General features: G+C 43.3%; 1 protein-coding gene across 1 annotated transcript in view; it reads left to right on the forward strand.

Annotated features, from left to right (window-relative positions):
• AQR (aquarius intron-binding spliceosomal factor) overlaps positions 1-6,183 on the forward strand; it is a 72,851-nt gene extending 66,668 nt beyond the window's left edge. Inside the window, 4 exon segments of the mRNA XM_015410551.1 lie at positions 817-902; positions 2,413-2,587; positions 2,779-2,892; positions 5,621-6,183. Coding sequence (XP_015266037.1) covers positions 817-902; positions 2,413-2,587; positions 2,779-2,892; positions 5,621-5,896 — 651 coding nt within the window. The 3' untranslated portion in view covers positions 5,897-6,183.
• The last annotated feature ends 17,305 nt before the right edge of the window (positions 6,184-23,488 follow it).

Genomic DNA, 23,488 nt, shown 5'->3' on the forward strand with positions numbered 1-23,488 from the left:
TTTCATGATTGTCATTTTCATTATTGCCTATTCCTAGTTCTAAAGGAGTACATCTTTAGTTATAAAATGCTAGTTTACTTTGACCAAACCCGAGTCTTACCTGTAAAGCCCTTCACAACCTGGAAGACCCATGTATTCTCACACTGTATAAATCTTGCATTATTCCTCTGATCAGTAACGACTTGTTGTGCTGCCACTCACTGTGTCAGAATGGATTTAGCCTACTCTAGGCCTTTTCAGTAATGGACGGCTTCAAAAAGGAATTAGATAAGCATATGGAGCAGAGGTCCATCAGTGGCTATTAGCCACAAGGTATAGATAGGGACTCTGGGGCAAGTGATGCTCTGTCATCTTGGTGCTTGGGGGGGTCAACAGTGGGATGGCTTCTAATGTCCTGGCCCCACTGGTGGACCTCCTGATGGCACTGGTATTTCTGGCCACTGTGTGATACAGAGTGTTGGACTGGATGGGCCTTTGGCCTGATCCAACATTGGCATCTCTTATGTTCTTATGTTCTTAATGGTCCCACTTTATGGAACAGCATCTCAGTAGAGGTCAGGCATCTTGAACCCAGTTAGGAAGGCCTGTGAGACCCTTTTTGGGAGGAGAATGAGTCTTGTTAATAGTTAAACTGGTGTTTTCTTTGGGAAGGTTATTGTTTTTAAGTCTGATTTGTTATTATCTGTGTTGGTCCTGGTTGGTGCTGATTTTATTATGAGCCAACCAGGACTCCCTTTTTGGGTAGGGAGACAGATTATAACTAGGCATAAATACAAATAAGTAATATTACATTAATACCTTTCATCTTCCTGATAGGTGACAACTGTGGACAGGTTTCAAGGTCAGCAAAATGACTATATCATCCTTTCGCTTGTACGAACTAAAGCAGTTGGACACTTGAGGTACGTAGTTAAATATCCTCAGGCATGATTCAGTCCTACCACAGGTTAGGACTCATGTGGATGATTTCACCAAGAGTTTCCCCCTCACCCACTTGATGCCTTATTCCGATATTTGTATCCAACTCTCTCTGTTGAACTGTGCAGGAATCCTCATGCTTGCACTGCATCTGCAATGGATCAGCTTCTAGATTTTAAAAGCCTGTAGTCTGGTTATGTGGGGTTTCTTGTTTTCTGAGCACTTAAATATTGTCGTTTTGGCTTACCTGTGTAAATTCTGCATCAAAGTGAAATAGCAAAGGGTTATATACTTCCAGTCTGCTCAGTCAAGGACACTGTTTTTCATTGGGGCAAAGTGTCCTATTGATGGAACCCACCCTTAGCTACAATGAAAGCACATGTTAAAAAATAATTCAGAATTTGATTCCACCGATGGATATTTGAAATAATCTTTTAACAGACACTTTGTTTCCAGCTATGTTTTAGTAGTGGGAGAAATTTAGTGTTATCATTCTGAATACATTGGATAGAATACAGAGCTGAAATTGTCATAGGATTGAAGTAGTTGTGAGAAAAGTTTTTACCTAAATGGGCTTTTCTTTTGGTACATGAAATGTACTCCTACTGTGCAACTTCTCTTTAAATACATAGGTCTGCTTCACGCACAATGACCAAGCATACATTTTCCCCCTCTCTGATTATCTGTTGGGAAATAGCAATATTCATTAGCATAAGTTTTTGGATCAGAGCAAGTCGGTACAATGGTAATATACAATCAGTGATTGTTTTTTGAAGTGTATAGATGAGCAGGTGCTGAAGTAGTTACAGTCACGGTCGCACCTTTGGCAAGTATTTCTAAAATACAAAAATACTTGCCACTTAACTATAAATAATTACTTTCACATATGCCAACAATTGTTGCTGGTGCTGTACACTTCTGATATTAACTCTTGCAGAGATTACTGTTCATCCAGCATTTTGAGTACATGAATGATAAGCTGGATGCATAGTGCTAAGATTTATCAGTCCTCTTATGTTTGCTTGCGGGAACTTGATGAGTGATTGGAATTGTCTAAAAGTAGAGGTCATGTGTAAGATGACATTCTTATTCTCCTCATTCTTTATACAAATATCAAAATACATGGTAGTCTATAGAGTTTCACAGACAAAAATGAGCCATCATCTCCTCCCCAGCTTTCATTGTACAATAGATTGGGGTGGCATTTAAGACATTTTCAGCCATTGGAGATGACAAAGGAAAGTAGGAGCGATCTCTAGTTTGGGCTTCTTCTAGTGACTTGGGCACTCTCTCTATTTTTCATCTTTCTTTAAAAAGATCACTGTACAGCATAGTAATCTACATTTAAAGGCAAGAAACAATCCGCTTTGATTACCTTCCTTAAGTTTTCTGGCATGAGTGTGTCTGACTGTATGATTGCTTTTCTTTAGAAAGATGTTGTAGTGGTAAAGAAAGCATTGTGCTTGCTTTTAACAGTATGTTTACTTGTTAAAGGGATGTTCGGCGTTTGGTGGTTGCTATGTCGAGAGCCAGACTTGGGCTCTATATATTTGCAAGGGTATCACTGTTCCAGAACTGTTTTGAACTAACTCCAGCTTTCAGCCAGCTCACTGCTCGTCCACTACAACTGCATATAATCCCCACAGAGTATTTTCCAACAATGCGGCAGGTATGGGTAGTTGTCTGGAGTTCCAATAAATAGTGCTAACTGTAATAACTGAAAATGAACTTTTCCCGGGGGTGTGTGTGTGTGTCCCCTTTAAGGGTATAACTTTCATCCCGATTCTTTTTGTCTCAGTGCAAAAGGATTCTTCTTTTTGCTTTAAACCTCCCTTAATATTAACCATTTCTTCCCTCCAGAATGGAGAACATCCATCTCACCAAGTTCATGTGATAAAGAATATGCCTCAGATGGCCAACTTTGTGTACAACATGTACATGCATATGATACAGCGTACACGCCAGTACAGACAGGTAAAAAGTACTGAAAATTGAGATATTCGTATGTTAAAACCTGCTGTTTCTAGAGACATCTGCTGCCAGTTTGGTGTAGTGGTTAAGTGTGCGGACTCTAATCTGGGAGAACCGGGTTTGATTCCCCACTCCTCCATTTGCACCTGCTGATGTGACCTTGGGTCAGTCACAAGCTCTGGCACAGCTGTCCTTGAAAAAGAGCAGTTTGTGTCAGAGTTCTCTCAGCCCCACCTACCTCACAGGGTGTCTGTTGTGGGGAGGGGAGGGGAAAGAAAAAAGTAAGCCGCTCTGAGACTCCAAGTGAAGGGCGGGATATAAATCCAATCTCTTCTCTTCTTAATTTCTGCAGTAGATTTGCTTTAGTGATCTTAATGATATTTTTAATTGTTTTATTGTGTTTTATAATTAATGTTATTGTCATGGAATCCTTGACTGAGAGATGAGATACAGATATGTGAATAATGGTGATGTTGACAGTAGAGAAAATTTCCTGATCACCAGAGTACACTAGTCACACACAAAAGCGATTAATTTGCTTTAGGGTAGTATTTTGAAAGACTGAAAGCTGCTTCAAGCCCTAAAGTTTCCTTTGTAAGGAATAAAACAGTTTGATGACTGAGATCATTGTCTGTTTGGTGTAGTGGTTAAGAACGCAGACTCTAATCTGTGAGAACCAGGTTTGATTCCCCACTTCTCCACATGCAGCTGCTGGTGTGACCATGGGTCAGTCAGAAGTTCTTTCAGAGCTGTTCTCTCAAGGGCAGCTCTTGTGAGAGCTCTCTCAGCCCCACCTACCTCACAGGGCGTCTGTTGTGGGGACGGAAAGGGATTGTAAGCCACTCTGAGACTTCTTTGGGTAGTGAAGGGTAGGGTATAAATCCAATTTCTTCTTCTTCTGACAGAACCAACTTTAATAAAAATTGCTCCTTTGGAGTACTCTGCTAGAAGAGGGTTGTTGATATGAATGGAGACTGCTATAGTGAAATACTTGGAAAAACAGCCTGAGTAGTACTATATTCAGCATTAGCTACCATGAGTTACTGGTAGCCTTGTGCATACATAATCCATATTTTATTCCCAGAAAATACTCTGTGTTCTCCAGAGTACTGTTAAGATGTTATTTTTAACATCCCATTAGTCCATTCTTACAAAAAGATTGAATGACAGTAATCATGCATGTATAAAAATGGTACCAGCTGCATCACAGAAGGAGCCCCAGTTTGTATCCGGCAGCATAAACTATATCTTTTTTTCCAAGAACAAAGAAATCCCTAATTTGAGAGATTCATCTTTTCTGAATGCCTGTAATTAATCTTCCAAAAAGACTGTTTTGGCCACATATTAGTGGATTCAGATGTAGTAATTTCAGAGTTAGAGTGACATTCTCCCAGTTGGCTAGTGTACCATAAAATTTCTCCATGGCTCTCAGAAACATGAGTTAATAGTACATCAAATTCAGTATAATTATGTGCCAAAATTCTACTAAGAAAGGCAACACTCTTAAAGCAACAAATTAATTAATATGGAGATGCAGGAAGATTTCTCTGCAGTATTGAGACTTTGTGACTTTTTACCAACAGCTTAAGATGGACTCCAGGAGTGTGGAAAGAAACCATAAGCAGTAATATTTTATCAGGAAAAGTCATAAATTCTGTTCTCAGAATTGCCATGATTTTTTCTTCATATGATTAAATCAGTTTCCTTTTCGGGAATACTGTGAGTCTCCTCATCCATAAACAGCCTACTTATTTGCTATCACTTACATGGGCATAAGTCACACATTAAAGAATTCTGTGTTAAAGCTACCATATAAGTATACAGTAACAGCCTGTATCCAACCATGCATGCATAGAACGTGAAGTTTTCCTGCATTTCTGATCATCCCTGCAGCTGCTTCTGACACCTGGACAGATTATTTCAGGAGTCACGTAGAAAGACCTATGTGGGTTGATGGTTGGAGTGAGGAGGGGCAAGGGGGTTAAAATGTTCCTCCTGCAGGCTCTGCTGAGGGGAGGGGGCAATCCCCTTGTCTCTCCACATTCCAGCCTTCAAACCCTGCAGTGCTTTTCTTCCATGCAGGTCCTGCAGTCCCATGAATGACCTTTCCAGGGATCAGAAGAGGCTGCAGGAGCGAAGAGGAATGTGGTGGAAATCCTTGTGACTTCCATGCATGCATGGTTGGTTACGAGCCAGTAACTGTCAGGTTGAAGCAGTCTAGCCATAGATGAGATTCAGTGAATTACTAGGACACAAACTCTAATTTAGTAGGCAAGTGTATTTTGTCTCTGGATAATGCTTAGAATTCTAACACACCTAAATTGTATTAAGTCCTAATCTAGTATGCCTAACTTGTAGTGTTGCCATTCCCCAGTTGGGGGCAGGAGATCCCCTGGTTTGGAGGCCATCTCCCCGCCTCAGGGTTATCAGAAAGCGGGGCAGAGGGGATGTTTGTTGGGCGCTCCATTATACCCTAGGAAGACTGGTCCCCATACGGTATAATGGAGAATCGATACTTGGGTATTCTGGGGCTTGGGGGTGGGGGGCTGTTTTTTGCCATAGATTTTCAGCATAGCATCTGGTGCCTCTCCTCAAAAAAGCCCCCAAGTTTTAAAAAGATTGGATCAGGGGGGTCCAATTCTCTACTAACTTGTCCAAAATTTAAAACTTGTGTTTAAGCGTGAAGAACAAATGTTTTCATAGTGAATGGTTTTTATTTTCTTCTTAGCAGGATTTATTGCCTCCTCCAGCACTTGTTGAAGAAAGTGAACCACTCCAGTCACAGGAAAGTCACGTAGTTCAGAGTCAGGAAGCTGAAATGGAAACGGAAGCTGAAACCAAAACCACACCAGTTGAGACTGCTGTAGAGAAAGTATTTGATGAGAAGGAAAAGGTAGCAGAGGAAGAGGAGGAACATCGGAAGATGCCTGAACATCCTGGAAGAGATAGTGATAGTGAAGACAGTGAAACAGAGGAGGACACTGAGAAGTCAACTCTATCATGTTAAACAAAAGCTGGGAAAAAATCTGTTAGACAACTATAAAACAATGATGAGTGCTACTTCTACCCGCTAACTACTTTAGGGGGCCAAAGTGTTAAATATAAGTAAATGATACTGAATAATTGCAGTGTCATTTCTCTGCCACTCAGTAACAAATGAACTATTAACACAGTTGTGTTGAAGGACTGCACACACAATTGCAGCACGCTTTTTTTTGTACTGTGTGTTTCAGTAAAGCTTTTTTTTTTACAATGTCTGTGACTCCTTATTTTGTACTACAAACACTCAAAAATTTTTCAGTCCAGATCAAATATGTTGATGGCTTTGGTTTGGATGTATATAGTATGAGAAAAGTCAAATAGCAACAACAATTCTCCGTCCTCTTTAATTTCCCCAATATTTTAGGTCCCGGTTTAGCAGGTGCTGAAGTACGTGTTCAAGGACTAGTCTTCATAAATAGTAAATTGTGTGAAACTTTGTGGTAAACTTGTTTCTGAACTGTAGAGAGCCAGTTTGGTGTAGTGGTTAAGTGTGCGGACTCTAATCTGGGAGAACCGGGTTTGATTCCCCACTCCTCCACTTGCACCTGCTGATGTGACCTTGGGTCAGTCGCAAGCTCTGGCACAGCTGTCCTTGAAAAAGAGCAGTTTGTGTCAGAGTTCTCTCAGCCCCACCCACCTCACAGGGTGTCTGTTGTGGGGAGGGGAAGGGAAAGGAGTTTGTAAGCCGCTCTGAGACACCTTTGGGTAGTGAAGGGCGGGGTATAAATCCAATCTCTTCTTCTCTTCTTCTTCTTCTAGAGATTACTAGTGAGGGAGCTGCATGTTTAAAAGCTGTTTCATGCTAAAACAAAACAAACATTCCTTGTATATTGAAAACTAGCATATCAGGGAGAAGGCTGTGCTAGAACCATGGTTCCTGACATCTAGTTTCTGCAGGTAATGTTTTGGGATTTATTTTTAATATGCGAAAGCAGTAATTATCTAGCACCTGCAGTCTGAAGTGGCACAGTCCAAAAAACAGTTTTAACCTGTTGTTTGTATATTATCAGTGTAATTAGCTTTAGTAGGAAAGAGAGATGATGCTTCAGTATTTTTTGTCAGAATTGCAAATTCATGTATTACCACTGTTTTTTACTGGCCGCCTTGGGGGAGAAAGGGATAGTTAAGCCATATTCAATAAATCTTTTTGTTTTAGAAGCTATCGTAAAAGCCTAGGAAATGTTACTGAATCAAACAGTGACTAACAATTAGAGCAGATGTTCTTGAGTAACTTTTACATTTACTTCCTTTCATAAAGTTCCAGATTTATTTTTTATTTTGTTATCAAGGATGACTATTTCCTTATCAAACTGCCAGGATTTCATGACCAAATATAGCCCACTGAAAGAAACTTAAGTCTTAAAACTGTATTAGTTACAGTCACACTTTCTTTGCAGTTTTAGGGGGGGGGGATAATTCTTCACATAACCAGATACAGACTTCCTTTGTTAATGAGGAAAAATTGTTCTCAGTCATTCTTGTACAGTCAGTTGTATGGTATCTGCACTTGGTAACGTAATCATTTGTGAACTTACATTCTTGAATTGCCTTGGCAAAGTAAAAAGAAATTGCTTTGGAAATATGGGGCTTTTTAAGTTCCAGCAGGCACAGAAATAAATAATAGCTATTTAAGCTGTCACTGAAAGAGGCCTAATGGTGCAGAGATTAGAGAGTGGGTAATATAGTTTCATAAACTAACATGCATATGCTTAATCAGGGATGAATAGTACAAGGCCTTCAGGCAACATGTGACCAGCTCAGCTAAGGATTGTCTGCTTTCTAACCTATTTTCTAAAAATATTCTGGTATCTAACAACTTATTTCTATTTTTTTAAAATAAAGCGAAACATTGGCAAGAACAGCTGCTGGTTGCTTGAGATATTTTTGTTCATACACTTTAACTTGGAGCCAGAATAAGAGCCTCAGTAACAAGAATGCATTGCCAAAATGAATACAAGAAGCAACTGGTGAAAGCATACAAAATGGTCTTGCGGTTCTTGTCTAGTTAGGGCTGGTCCTCTCATCTGACATGTTTTGCAGCCTGACTGAGAATGTAGGATAGAATGTGGAGTTGCCAGCTCTGGGTTAGGAAATACCTGGAGATTTTTTTTGGGGGGGGGGAGCCTGGGAAGGGACCGCAGCACGGTACAATGCCATAGAGTCCACTCTCCAAAGCAGCCATTTTCTCCAGAGGAACTGATATCTGTAGTCTGGAGATCAGTTATAAAAAGCAGATCTCCAGGCCCGACCTGGAGGTTAGCAACCATAGGAGAGTGGTGCCCATGAGCCGTTAAGGATACCTGTGCTATTGCTATACATCAAAGTTGCAGAGTAGGCACAAATGATGGGAAATATGAGACACTACTCTTTGTAACCCCTGGGGCATTCCTTATCTTGTGCTATAGACTGCACCAAAAGTAGATCTGAAAATTGAGAAAACTTGTGCATTCACAGAGTAGTCTTGAGGAGACAGACTTTTCTAAGCTCCATTGACTTCAACAGACTTAGATTGGAGTAACTTGGTAGACTCGCTCTGTCAATTGCCATGATACCTAGATTGTGGGGAACTGTACAGTATCCAGGCAGAGAGTTGTCTAATAAAAGTCTTGGCACTTCAATACTTACAGGAGATAAACATGACAGGGTCTGCACATTTATCAGCTATGAATTCCAGCACTGCTAGGCTGAAGCGTTAGAGTAGTCCTGTTATGCATCGTGAGGCGCTTCAGCATCCTGCTGCTTAAATTTGACATCTCTGTGTTACAAGAACTATTTTTAGGATGATTGTCTGGGGGCACAGAGTGTTTTATTCATAAAGGAACAGGAGTAGAATTCCCTGGTGCTGGCTTTTTTACTGTTTCAACTACTACCCAAGTGGTAGGGGAAATTTTTTACTCTCTGCAAGGGCCTGGTAATTTAATGAACAAATATCCTAAATGCAGCTTTATATTGATATGGTATACCTAGACTATAAGAAAATAAAGTATATATGCCTGAAGGTTCCAAAGGTCCTGTCACCCTCTGTCCAAGAAACAACAGTTGGGATTGATGCTGTGCAGGAGAAGCATAGCTTGATTCTTAGTGGCGGGGATGCTTGTGTATTACTGCATTTTCTAGTACTGCTTTATAGCAGTTCTCCAGCACTGACTCAACAAGCATCAGACTGCTGTTCTCATTTAAGGGGTCGGGGGTGGGGGACCAAAAGGACAAGCTTTCAACTGAACTCTGCATATTTGGCCAGCGTTTTGATTGTTGAGCAGCTTGTCTAAGTTACAGCTGGCTCCAGTAGCTGACTGAAAGCCAAGGGACTGGAAAAGAGGTTTAATCGCTTGTTCACTTTCCTCCTGACCCTTTAAAGAAACTCAGTCACAATAGGAGGATTTGACCTTTTAACTACTGCCATGATGCATTAACCGGAAAAAGAACAGCCAGGTTGGCAATAACCTCTGCCTTTTCTTCTGTTTCATATACTAATCCTAGCTAGCGCATTTTTCCTGAACCCCAGGCCTTCAGTTGCAGGTGGTAAAGGAAGTCTGATATTCTCCATTTCTACTTTAACCAGGTATTTTTGAGTACACAAAATATAATGCTTTTTTCCCTCCATTATAAACTCAGCTCTGATTTCATTGGTGAGCCATTTGTCCTAAATTACTCCCTACTCATACAACATTGACCCACTGGCATCCTGTCAGCCTAAACTATGCAATAAAAGGAGGCACTGAGAACAGCTGCTGCTTCTGACTCATCCCCTTTCCCAGCCTTACTATAAAGTATGTTACTATAATTTTTAGCTGAAGCAAGTGAGTTTACTGATGAAGAATGAAGAAAAAAATATCAGAAGTGTGGGCTGCTTCTTGGGAGCAGACAAACATTCCTACATTTTCACTCTGCATGCCTACATGATTCAAAAAGCTAACTACGCCTCTGGAGCTGATGTCGAAGCCTCTCATATGCACAATCACATGCCAATGAATGAGTCAATACAGAATTAAAAATGTAATTGGGGGGGCCAATAGGTTTCAGTATAGGAAACTTCAGGTGCTGTCCCACAGACCCTGTACACAAAATCAAATTGTTCATGAGAGGCATTTTTCAGGAGGAGGATCTTTCTTTCTTCCATTTATCTAACCAAATAGATTTTTTAATCTCATTGTTCCTCAGAGGAGCTTAGGGCAGTTTATACCCTTCTGTCCTCCATTTTATCCTCACAACAACCCTGTTAGATTAGGCTGAGCAACTTGAGTGACCCAAGATCACTTCATAGCTGAGTGAGCATTTGAACCTGAGGCTCCCCAGTTCCAGTCTAGTGCCTTACCTAATGCACCACATTGGATCTGTCAATGTCTCCAGCTCCATGTATGGCTGTCTTGGTAATTTTTTCCTAGGGTGATCAAAAGTAAAGGATGTCAGGGTTCCTGTACCTTCTCTAGTTGCATAGCAGGTATAATTCTAGTGGGTGCCGTTTGTCATCAGGTCTGTTGTAATTTCCTTTTCTCCAGCTGAAGATCAGTGTTCTTGTCTAGCCTTCCCTCTAACATGTTAATTTTTTTTATAGAGGAGACAAAGGAAGACAGGCCTTCCACACCTTTTAATAATAGTGAGTAATATGTGTTTTCTGAATGGTGTTTAGCACCCAAGTCTGCAAAAGTGCACTCCCTCCCCCCGATTCTGCCCATAACTTTATCTGTGAATTTTGGTCCCTATATAAAACAAATGGGTATCTGAGAATATACTCAAGTAAACTCTGGGATGTGCAAGTGGAGAAAGGAGATGCGATATTCATTCATCAAGTTACTAAATTTTCAGGAGGGGAAAAAGTTTTCTACCACACCCTCCACTGGTACACATAAAATTTAGAAACGTGAAAGGCTACCAGCTATATGCCTTCTCTCTACCCATTGTCTCCAGACTTGCAAAATGCTGTTTCTGCTCAAAACCCTTTCCCCCCATTCTGTTATTCTAGTAAATTGTCTCTCATGCTGTAATTAATGCTCTTCTGCACTTAACAGATGTGTTATGTATTGAGATGTATATAACTGCCTTGTGAACTGTGCCATTGAGACTTGATTGTAAATACTGATGTGTGAATCGCCTGATTGAGATGCCATGTTGAGCTTCATCCTGGGCTAGGATCCTAGTGTAACCAATAGGAGCCCTAGCCCAGAAAGTGTCTGCCAATCACCGTGCAGAGCGGGATCGCTTGTGATTGGTTGTTATTGCTTCAACCTCATAGGTTGCCTTATTGTACAGGGGGTGTGGCTACATTAGCCGGGAGTGTTTAAATATAGAGCAGCCAGTATATGTATTGGTTCGAATGATGGGTTCTGGCTGGCGACCGTTGTACCGTGTTCGGAGAAGTAACAGAGCTGAAGAATAAACCGCATTCTTGCTGAATCACTCTCCGACTTCTTTGTTAAGCGCACGACTTAACAAGATGCTCTTGATCAAACATAGGTGCTTTAGTTACATGTTAAGCTTTTCAACAATGAAGAAATTACTTAGATTTGCTTTTTGCCTAGTTGATTCATCAGCTGAAGAAGTAACTTTCCCACAATTCCATATTTTTAAAACCATGGAACAGAGCAGATTATCTTAAAATAGCAGCCAATAAAAGATGGAGTTGTGACAAACACCAACTTTTATTGGATAAAGTGTTGAATTCGTTCAAGTATGTCCAAACTCTTTTTGGATCCAGACCAAGACTTCCCTTTCCCTTGCCAAGACCACGGCCACACAACCCGGAAGATCTACAGCAACTAATTATTTTAATTCTGTTACTGGCTTTTCAGTCTAGTATTCTGCCTAGGGTTACCGGGTCCCCCCTGGCCACCAGTGGGGGATTGGGGGGGGCTACAGTTGCCATATTCTGGTTGGGAAACTCCTAAAGATTTGGGGATGGAGCTTGGGGGAGACAGGGACCTCAGTGGGCTCCAATGCCACAGAGTCCACCCTCCAAAGCATCCATTTTCTCCAGGGGAACAGATCTCTGTAGTTTGGAGATGAGCTGTAATTCCAGGAGATCCCCATGTCCCACCTGGAGGCTGGCATCTCTAATTCTGCCCACTCATATCTACCATTCTAGCCAGGCTACAAGGTTCACATCTCAGATAAAACTGTATTTTATTGCCTTTTTATATGGGATGGTTCATAAAGGTATGCTGGTTGTTTTAAGAACTAGAATAAGGTATTCTGTGTATCTCTGTGATACCAAATGGTAGCCACTTATGTTTTTCAAAGGATTTTTGGGTGCTTGTTTGAGTAGGAAATCTGACTGTCATGCCCCAGGACCACCTCTTGAAGGATGCTGCCTTCCACTGTCTCAACCTCTATGGTGGGATGCTTTGTCGAGCCTCAGACTGAGAGCTGGGAGGGGGCTCACCTGGATCCTCCCACTCTTGGCTGGTATTGTGTACTGTGTTCGACGTATAGAGAAGACAGATGCTTATTGATTAGCAGCTCATAGTTTACTGGTACACAACACAACAACAACAATACCGGCCGGAGCAGCCAACTATATACAGTCCCGGGGGCACACCCACCAGTCCCATTGGAAGGTTTGAACTTCCCACCACAGTTCCGATAGGTGCTAACTGGAAGGCTCAGGATCCTAGTCCCTATTGTTCTTATGGAGTCAAGCTCGGGTTGCATACTGCTGGCGCCTAGTGGCGGTCGGCAGACATAACAGTTGGTGAGTCTTTCTGTGCAGCCAGGCCCCAGCCCATTCCCCCCCAGCTTATTTCAGTGAGCTTTCTTTTATTTCCCTCCCCTAACTTGCTGATTCTGACTTGCCCTCCCCTCATGGGATCCAGCCCCCTCCTGTCAGCCATGTAGGGTTACCAAACACCCCGGTTTGGCAGGGGTCCCCCGCTTTTTTGGGGGTTCTACCCACCGCTGGACAGCTGGCTGATGGGGGAAGCCACGCCCCCAAGCCCCAACACCCGCAGCCACCCCTCTCTCTTCTCTCTGCACTTAAAGGGGCTCCCTTTAAGTGCAGGGAACTGGTGTTTCCCACGTGCCCGATCTCCAAGCAGAGATCGGGCGTGCAAAGCCTTCTATCTCCCTGCACTTAAAGGGGCCTCTTTGAATGCAGGAAGCTGGCGTTTCCCCACGCACCCATTGGCTGGGGGGGGCATCCGCAATGCGATGTCATCTGTCCTCGATCCCCACCAGTCCGGGTTTCGCCCGGGTCATGGGGGTTTCGCCCGGGTCATGGGGTGGAGACTGTACTGGTCGCACTGACTGATGACCTCCGCAGGCATCTGGATCGAGGCGGTGTGGCGGCACTGTTGTTGTTAGACCTGTCGGCCACTTTTGATACGGTCGACCATCAGTTGCTGGCCCGCCGCCTTGCCGACGTGGGGATTCAGGGGCCTGCCCTTCAATGGCTGGCCTCTTTTCTCCAAGGCCGGGGACAGAGGGTGGCGATAGGGGATCAGCGGTCCCGGAGGTGGCCTCTTGAATGCGGCGTACCTCAGGGGGCAGTGCTATCCCCGATGTTGTTTAACATCTACATGCGCCCCCATCGCCCAGGTTGCCCGGAGCTGTGGGCTGGGGTGTCATCAATATGCTGATGACACCCAGCTGTATCTGATGTTGGGCGGCCAGTCGGATTCCACTCCTGATGACCTTAGTCGGGCGTTACAGGCCGTGGCTGGGTGGCTCAGACTGAGTCGGCTGAAATTAAACCCGGCAAAGACGGAGGTCCTGGGGTTGAGTCGGATCGGTCCAGGGTTAGGGCTCCCTCTCCCGACCTTCGACGGGGCGCCATTGGTGCCGGTGTCGGAGGTTAGGAGTTTGGGGGTGCTCCTGGACTCCGCGCTAACAATGGAGGCCCAGGTAGCAGCCACTGCCAAGTCGGCATTTTACCATCTTCGGCTGGCACGGCAGTTGGTCCCCTTCCTTGGCCAGGATGACCTAGCCACAGTGATCCATGCGACGGTCACCTCAAGGCTAGACTACTGTAACGCTCTCTACATGGGTCTGCCTTTGTCGCAAATTCGGAAGCTGCAACTGGTGCAGAATGCTGCGGCCAGGCTGTTGATGGATCTCCCTAGACGAGATCACATCCAGCCTGTGCTGAAAGCGCTGCACTGGTTGCCAATAGCTTACCGGGTTCGCTTCAAAGTGCTGGTCATTACCTTTAAAGCCCTATATGGTCAGGGACCAGTCTACCTGAGGGACCGCCTTGCCCCGCATGTTCCCCCAAGGGCACTACGGTCAGGGACCCAACATCTGTTGGATGTTCCAGGTCCCCGGTCCATCAGATTAACCATGACCAGGAATAGGGCGTTTTCGGTGGCGGCTCCTATCTGGTGGAATGAGCTCCCAGAGGAGATCAGGGCTCTGCGGGACCTCTCACAGTTCCGCAGGGCCTGCAAGACGGAGCTCTTCCGCCAGGCTTTTGAATAGGAGCCGCCACCACCACCATCACCACTAATGCACCACCATCGCATGAGTTTACCATCTACGCCCTATATATGGACATCATGATGTGGGGCATGTATCATCAAGGCCCGAAATCGTTGCATTATGGGTGAGAACAGGACGTCTAGGGGGCGGCCATCTTTTTAGAAACTGTAAAGTGGAATTTAGTTGAGAGGAGCACTATGATTGTTTTAATGTTGATGTATTTTAAGAAATTTTGTACTGTTTTCTATTTTATGTGGCGACATGCCTTGTTAGCCGCCCTGAGCCTCCGGGGAGGGCGGGATAAAAATGCGAATAATAAATAAATATAATAATAAATCACATCAGGGATGCCCCGCCCCCTCCGGGAACACCGCCCAAAGTCCCTCACTGGGGGCTAAAATGGACTTGGCAACCCTACAGCTATGGGATGCTGCCATTGGCTCCTGACCTTCCTGCCTGGGGCCAAGGTCTCTCCGCTCCTCCTGTCCCTTGGTGTGAGTCAGGCCCACCCTTTCCCAGATGGGGCAATGCCTGGGTCAGGTGCAATGTTCCTTCTAAGCTCCACAGTGCTGTGAGCAGAAATTCTATCTCGTGAGCAAAAAAAAAGCTCATGGCATTAAAGTTGTGAGCAAGTCTACATTGGAGTATTGTGTAAAATATTTTTAAGAAGATCATTTCCATAACCTTGTAGAAATCTCAGAAATAATTCTTTTAAACTATATTTTTTAAAAATCTAAACATTATAAGAGAAAACAGAGTCAAATTTCATTACACTAAATGTTGTCCTCTATGGGGGTAGACCAGGTCCCCAGAGAACTGGTCTACCTGTCCCTTTCCACTATATTGGTAGATTTGGCCACAAGAGAACAGGTCTGCCCAGTGCCTACCCCTTTCCACTATATTGGTAGACCTGGCCCCTGGAGAACAGGTCTACCCACCCCTGTACACTATACTGGTAGACCTGGCCTTGGACGGTCGCCTTGTGCTGAGCCTAGAAAACATACCAGAACTTGGGGAGGGGGGAACTTTGCAGTCTATTTTTTTTAAAAGTGAAATATGACAACCAGCATTATAGGTCAAGTATAAAAGAGGTGGAACAATCACTGCTAGAACCCTGCCTAACCTAACGAACAGGAAGTTGCTTATATGTTATCAACCTGCCCAAACTACTTATTTATTCAGATATTTATTTCCCACTGTAAAGAAAAATGGTTCCTTGTTTTCCTCTGTAAAATAAAATCCTTGGTTTAGGCTGCTGAGAAGCCTACAAGAATCTTCCCAGAGATAGAGACGGTTCAGACAGTGACCTTGCCAGCTTAATTTTTTGCAGCTGAAGTACCAGGGAGTATCAGGATCCAATTAATACATTCCAAACATCTGAAACTATGGACACTGTTAGATACGAGACTCGAGGCAGCAGGTGAACAGTGATAACAGCTTTATTTGAACACAAAGTCAGAAGAACCAGAACGAGACAAACTATGGAGCAACAGGCTCCTTTTTAAACAGTCCAGGCTTGGCAAGCCACGCCCACATGTCAGATAGTAACCAATCATAAACTGTACATAAAGACCAATCACTTTGCTTCCCTCCAGAACTTCCTTTGTTCTGATAGGTCGGTTTACGATACCTTGTCAGACTCAAGCTCAGTACTTCCATACATTATATTACATACACAACAATCCTCCCCCCTAAGACGAGACAACCCTTGAACAGTCGTAATCTTTCAAATAAGCAGGACGCTGCTTGACCTGTTGGGATCGTCTGATAATTACCGTTGGTGGGGTAGAAGGAAGAGCTTCGGGCTCCCTGTGGGTGAGCTCAGTTTGATTCCTTAAGGGACTGAATGTCCGTGGCCGATTTGCATAGTCGTGGCTCTGCTCGCCCTCAACTATGCCTGAAGGTCCCAGTGCTTGGAAGCCCTCAGCCCATTCGGAGTCCAGAGACTCTACCTGACTGTCCACCTGGGGAAGGGAATCAGGGACTGAGTCAGCCCACCGCTTGTGCAACTGATTGACATGGCGCTTCATTATTCTGCCATTGTTAACCTTGACAGTGTAATGTCGGGACCCTAGGACATGGGTTACTGTGGCTGGTAACCACTTGTGTCCGCTACCGTAGTACCTCGTATACACACTCTCCCCTTCAGCAAACACCCTGGGTTGTTCAGTGGACTCACTGTTTGGCAGCCTGGCTGACGTTAAGTCCGGATGCATACAGTCTAGCAATGTGGTAAGGCATCAGCCCATTAGCAGCTCTGCTGGACTCCGCCCCATCACAGAATGTGGTGTGATGTGCTGGTGAAGTAAGAAGGATGCCACCTTCTGGCCCCAGTTTCCCTGCACCAAGCGACCCAAAGTCTCCTTAGTGGACCGCACCATTCTTTCGGCCTGCCCGTTGGTTGCCGGGTGGAATGTTGTGGATGTGCTGTGAGCAATGAGGTTTGCCATCAAAAAGTCCTTGAATTCAACGGCTGTGAAGCATGTCCTATTGTCAGACACCAGAGTGTCTGGCAACTCGTGCGTTGCAAACAGTTTACGCAAAACATTAATTATGGTTAACGCTGTCATTTTGGATGTGGGCACAACCTCGAGCCACTTCAAATAAGCATCTACAACAATTAAAAATATCTGCCCCTGAAAAGGGCCCACGAAATCCACATGGACCCTTGACCATGGGCGGTGGCATTTCTCCCACTACGATACCGGTGCTTGTGGGGGATCAGGTCGGGACAGTCGGCATTCAGGGAATTTCTGGACCCAGGACTCTATGTCCACATTGATCTTTGGCCACCAGAAATACCCTCTGGCCAGTCCCTTCATACGCACGATGCTGGGGTGGCATTCATGCAGGGCCTCTAACACGTGTTCCCTTAGTTTTGGGGGAACAACCACCCTGTTGCCCCATAGCAAACATCCCCGGTGCACAGACAATTCATTTTACCTTGATACAAATGGTTTAAAGCAGTCATCAATGTGCCCCACCGGCCACCCCCTCCACACCCGGTTAAGAACCCTGGCAATGGTGGGGTCCTGGGCGGAGGCGGTCGCAATGTCCGATGCATGCACCAGAGGTTTTGCCAGTTCCTCGAGGGCCATCACCTCGTAAGCAGGTGCAGGGTCATTGTCCAGTTCTGGCAGGGGGCAGCAGCTGAGGGCGTCGGCATGCCCCATGTTCTTTCCTGGCCGGTGCTCCAGGACATAGTCATAGGCGGATAGAAATACCGTCCATCGTAACATCTGCGCAGACAAGACGTGGGGTGTCTGGTGGTCCGGTGCAAAGATTCCAAAGATGGGTTTGTGGTCCGTGGCCATAACGAATGGTCTGCCATACAAAACGTCATGGAACTTTTTAACACCGGCCACTAGCGCCAACCCCTCCTTGTCGATTTGGGCATAGTTCCTCTCGGCCGGGGTGAGTGTCCGAGAGTAATAGGCAATAGGTGCCTCCCTGCCATTAGCCAGTACATGGCTCAACACTGGCCCCACCCCATACGGAGATGCATCCGCCGCCAAAACCAGTTGCTTGGCCTCGTCATAGTGGGTAAGGACCGCCTCGGATGACAACAGCGATTTAATGGCGGTAAAAGCCCAGTCATGCTGAGGGCCCCATTCCCACTTCACCCCCTTGTTGAGGAGGCAATGCAATGGTTCAGCTATTGACGCCTTATGTCACGGCAGGACCAGGGGGCGTGACACAAGCAAGCAAAAGTCCAGGAACAGTCCGAGGTCAAGCCGGGCAAACCAGGTAGCAAGGTTCAAGCAGGTTTAAATCACAGTCCAAAAGCAGGGTCAGACATACCAAAGTTTCAAGTCCATAAATCACAACAATACCAGAGGAGTCAGAGATGAACGCAGGGTCAACAAAGCCAAAGGTCAAAAGCCGAGGATCAAGCCGAGAAGAATTCCACAAGGTCTGGAGCAGAGATGCAAGGATTCAGGTCCTGAACAAACGACGTTGCCAGCACAAATGACTGCTGGCAACAGACTTGCATATATACAGTGCTAGCTAATCAACTCATTAGCTAGCCAGGAGTGAGGACAGGATCCTGTCAGTAATCAGGGCTAAGAGATCTTCTGGCACGCATGCGTGCATTCTGCCTTAATAAAAATATAGGAAAAAATTGTTGGAAATGTAATTACTGTAATGTCACCTTTTTCATCTGTGGTGGTCATGTAATAAAACTAAAAAATACTGGTCTATGATAAAAGAGATGGTGGACAAAATATTAGACAAAAAATATCTAATTTATTCCAGAATGCTTTTTATTAAATGTAATCCCTGATACATTCAAGAAAAAAGAAGTCTATTTAATAATGCAAATCTTGACAGCAGCAAGAATTGTATTTGCTAAGAAATGGAAAGATGGTAATGTACCGACCAAAGAACTTGTTTTCAAATTACTTGTTATAGCAGAAATGGGGAAATTAACCTTTATCATTGAAGAAAAAAGTCTAGAGAGCTTTGATAATTATTGGTCTGGGTTTTATAGATGGCTGAAAGAGTAGAAGTTTGGTTTAATTTAATGAATAAGGTTTATTTTTGCTGATGTATAATGCAACAGTGTAAAAAATACAGGTAATTTGTTTTTTCAAACTTTATGAAGATTTCTGCAAAAATGTAGTAATGAAATGAAGATGGCCCAACTTTGGCCTATTTATAACAGAAAACCAATTTAAAAATGTTCAACCCCCCCCCAAATTTCACACACATCTTTTTTTAAGTGACAGTCTTTCAAATATTTAAAGAGATCAATCATGTTCCCCCTCAACCCCCTCTTCTCCCAAGACCCTCAGTCTATCCTCATAGGGCTTGGGCTCCAGGCCCCTGATCATCTTTGTCACTCTCTTTTGTACCCACTCCATTCTGCCCGCATCCTTTCGGAAACGAAGGCTCCAGAACTGCAGATAGTACTCCAGGTGCAGCCTGACCAGTGCTGTGTACAGTGGAACTATGACATTTTGCATTTTGGATGTTATGCCTCTGTTGATACACCCTAAGACTGCATTAGCCTTTTTTGCTGCTGCATCACACTGACTGTTCATATTTAGCTGACCATCCACACATACTCCAAGATCTTATTCACTCACACTGTTACCAAGAAGTCTGGCCCCCATCCAGTACAGCATACAAAGACCTGATTTTCTAGCCTGCCAACTGTGCTAATTGTACAAAAAATAATTGTAAGAAAATAATTTTGTTGCCTGGCTGTAGGGTTTTAAGTTGGCAATGCCACCAGTGCATCCATAATAATTGTGAAAGGTGCTGGAATATATTTCCCATTGCTATTTCAAAGAACTTCTAAGTGGAAGACTTTGTCAATGACATTGCACCAAAATCTTCCTGGAACTCAACCATGCTGACAAATGCAAAGAGCATTCTAGGATCCCCCCCCCCCCCGGGAAAAACCCAAAGAGATAGAATATCATTGTACAATGCTTTTTCTTTCTCATTTCTTTGTGGCAGAAATAAAAGCAGGTGTACCACAGTAAACAGGAATGTAGATACAAATATTATCAATGTATATTCTGAGCCAAATTTGCTGTTCTGCAACTTTTTAATGTGATTCTGTGATGTAAGAGTACAAAGAGGTACGCATAAACTAGTCCCTGATGGTGTTGATGGTATTGGCTTCAAAATACATTTCCTTGACTTCCCCCAGTATAGGTGACCTCTAGCTGCCTAACAGCTTCCAAGTAGATACAGCACACAAGCATAAAGTAGAGCAATGTTTAGCTTTCCAGCTGCTGTGGTTGTCTGAAGACTGGAGAAGTAGATACTAGGCAATCAATCCTTGTTCTTTTGAGCAGTCACCTGTCAAGTCTAGATTTAAAGAGAAATTGCCTGGATGAAATTTAAAACTGTGTGTAGTTTATCAGGCTGATTTTTCTTGTGGGTGTATAATTGTAATTTAACCCCCCTTAATTAATTAATACCCTCCTTTATGTGCTATGTGAAGAACTGATATTAGCAGTTTTGAAAAAATAACATAAAACCTAGACAGAAAACACTGACATGTTTTTAGAAATAAATCCTGAGCATAACAGCATTAATCTTGAACCTGTTCACTGAGAAATATTGGTCTTCATGGATCAACAGAGTACACTTCCAAGAAAGTGTACATAACAAAAGAGCTTTAATTGATAACTGAAGGTTGGATTTTATAAACGATGAATGCAAATATTGCCGCCTTTTATTATTCACATGTTTATTTAATTTTACATCATTTCATCTTTTACAAAGGTATTGTACTCTTTTATTTAGGATTTACAGAATTATAACATCAGTTTTTCTTGATTCACTTCTTTTTTGGAAAAAGAAGTGCTGGAATTCTCAAATGGGAAATGAACTTTTCAGTCTGTATACTGAAAACTCAAGAATTTTGTTGAAGAGGTTCCAGAACTCCATTTCGGTATGTTTCCCCAGAAAAAAAGCCCTGTTTCCCACTATCTCAGAACCCTGGGCATGTTGGGCTGCGAGGGAGAAGCTGCCACAGTTACTGGGTGTTTTTGATAGCAGTTTGTTATCTGAACCAAAATGTTGAGGGGGGGGGGAGTGGGATACAGAGACAGAGATTTAAGAACCTAGTTTAAATTCTGGGCTGGGTTTGATATACCCAGTTCCAACAGAATGATTAATAATCTGTCCATACAAGTGTGCATGTACATGGCTGAGGCCAAGAGTTTTTTTCAAAATTAGTGGGTGTGGCTAGGCCTATGGGTTGCATTCTCTCTCTCTCTCTGAGGGGAGGGTTAAAACTAGTCTTCTTCTGTTCCTTCAGGGTAAGTCATTCAGACCGGCCTGTGTGCCCACCTGAATGAGGGTCTGCTATACTGTGGAACTGCCATTTGAGGCAGCTGATTTATTAGATTTACTATATTGAAACTGCAAGCTCTGCTTCCTTGTCCTGTCTGAGTTAGCCGAAGCCTCTGAGTTAGCTGAAGCTAGGCCTCTATATACTGATTTTCTCAAGCACACTGCAGATGTGTAGGTCACTTGCTCTGAATCAAGAAAAAAAAGTACCCTGTGATTCCAGAAGCTTCTTGTTTAGCTCTGTTGGAAGCAAAACAGTATGGTTACTAGATAAATTGCTTGGTATCTGTGTGGGAATTTTGTGATGGTAAGGTAACTCGTGTTTCCTCATGTGGTTTTTCAAAAAGGTATGAAAATACATACTATATATATATTACAAATGTTTGTCAAGCTTGGACAGACAAAATGGGTACTTTTGTGTGGATTTTGATATGCGTGAAGTAACCCTCAATAACACTATGTGGGATTTTGTAGGCAGAAAGAGAGAATTAAAGAGCGGCCTTTATGGAAATAGCGTTTGAAGAGTGATGTTAATGACAATGGAGAATGCTATGCAGTATAGGAATTCTGTGAGAAATTTGCTTACAAAAACTGTTCATAAGAAGTTGAAACAAAAGAAGTATTTGTTTGTTTGTTCAATTTATACCCCGCCCTCCCTGCTAAAGCAGGCTCAGGGGAGCTTAAATAAAATATTAATACACATAAAAATTATAAAAAAATTGTAAAACAATAATAAAACAGGTAGTTTTCATTTGGTTATTGTAAGTTACTTTTATGGTTTTTTATAATTGCTGGCTATGTGCTGTAACAATAAAATTCATTCATTCATTTAATTATCTCTGTGCGGATACTTATTTTTGCAGATGGGGGCATGTGGAGGGGAAAAAGATTATCCTGCAAACGTGGGCCACTCCCTGGGTGTGCAGAAAAATGTAAAAACTTTTCAAACTATAAGGGGGATGTTAAAAACAGCAAAAATGTAAAACAGTGTTCACTGTGCCTGCGCAGAGAACACTCAAGCCTTTTGCCCGCACCACCCACCGCCCAGCCTCCAAAATTAACATGGGCTTAATATCTATGATGCCTCCTACTTATTTATATAGAGAACGGGGCATTACGATTTTAAATATAAATAAATGTGTTAATTAAACTTAATGCTATTTTCTGACAGGCAGTAAGCAACTTAACAAAAAGAAAAGCTGGCTCACTGGAGTGAGTCTGTGGAAAATGTGGGGTAGATAACAGAATTCTGGGGGTAAAGGTTGTCATCCTGAGAGATAAAACCAAGTTAGCAAGAAGGTCAGAGGAGACTAAACATGTGTTCTAGGAAGAGATAGAATCATAGAATCACAGTGCTGGAATGGGCCATACAGGCCACCTAGTCCAACCTCTGCTCAGTGCAGGATCAGCTAGAGCATCCCTGACAAGTATTTGTCCAGCCTCTGCCTAAAGACTGCCAGTGAGGGAGAGCGCACCATTTCCCTAGGCAGCTGATTCCACTGTTGCACAACTCTTACTGTAAATTTTTTTCCCTGAAATCCAGCTGGTATCTTCCTGCCCTTAATTTAAACCCATTATTGCGAGTCCCGTCCTCTGCTGCCAACAGGAACAGCTCCCTGCCCTCCTCTAAGTGACAGCCCTTCAAATACTTAAAGAGAACAATCATGTGTCCCCTCAACCTCCTCTTCTCCAGACTAAACATTCCCAAGTCCCTGAGGAAGTTAGCAAATTAGCAAGAAGATCAGAAGAGACTAAACATGTGTGCTAGGAAGAGATTGTTCTTTGTTTTTGCTGTCCGATTCACAGATGATTTATGGCAACCCTGTAAGTTTTTCAAGGCAAGAGACAATCAGAGGTGGTTTTTGCCATTGCCTGCCTTCGTGTCATGACCTTGGTATTGCTTAGAGGTCTCCCATCCAAATACTAGCCAGAACTGACCCTCCTTAGCTTTCAGATCTGACGAAGTCAAGCTATCCTGGGCTAGCCAGATCGAGGACAGGAAGAAAACAGAGATTCATTATTTTACTTGCCTACAGGGCCAAATAAGAAAAAAATAATAATGTATACTTTAATTTAGGTTTGTTGTATACTTAATTTTTTTTTACTAACTTGTGTTTGATGATGTGTTTTAAAACCATGAATGTTAGACTGCAAAATCTTATGCTGAATGAATCCAAGCTAGCTGTCTCAGTATATGACCTCAGTTTTCCTATGCATGTGGTTGCCTTTCTGGTACATTTTTTTAGATCAGCTGACTTGCATGAGGAGAAACAAAGGCGTGTTTGTATAATACTTCTGGTGATATTTATGTTACTTGTTAGTGTTCCGTGAATGC

The sequence above is a fragment of the Gekko japonicus genome, unplaced genomic scaffold (assembly GCF_001447785.1).
Source record: "Gekko japonicus isolate JY-2015 unplaced genomic scaffold, Gekko_japonicus_V1.1 scaffold3263, whole genome shotgun sequence".
NCBI lineage: Eukaryota > Metazoa > Chordata > Lepidosauria > Squamata > Gekkonidae > Gekko > Gekko japonicus.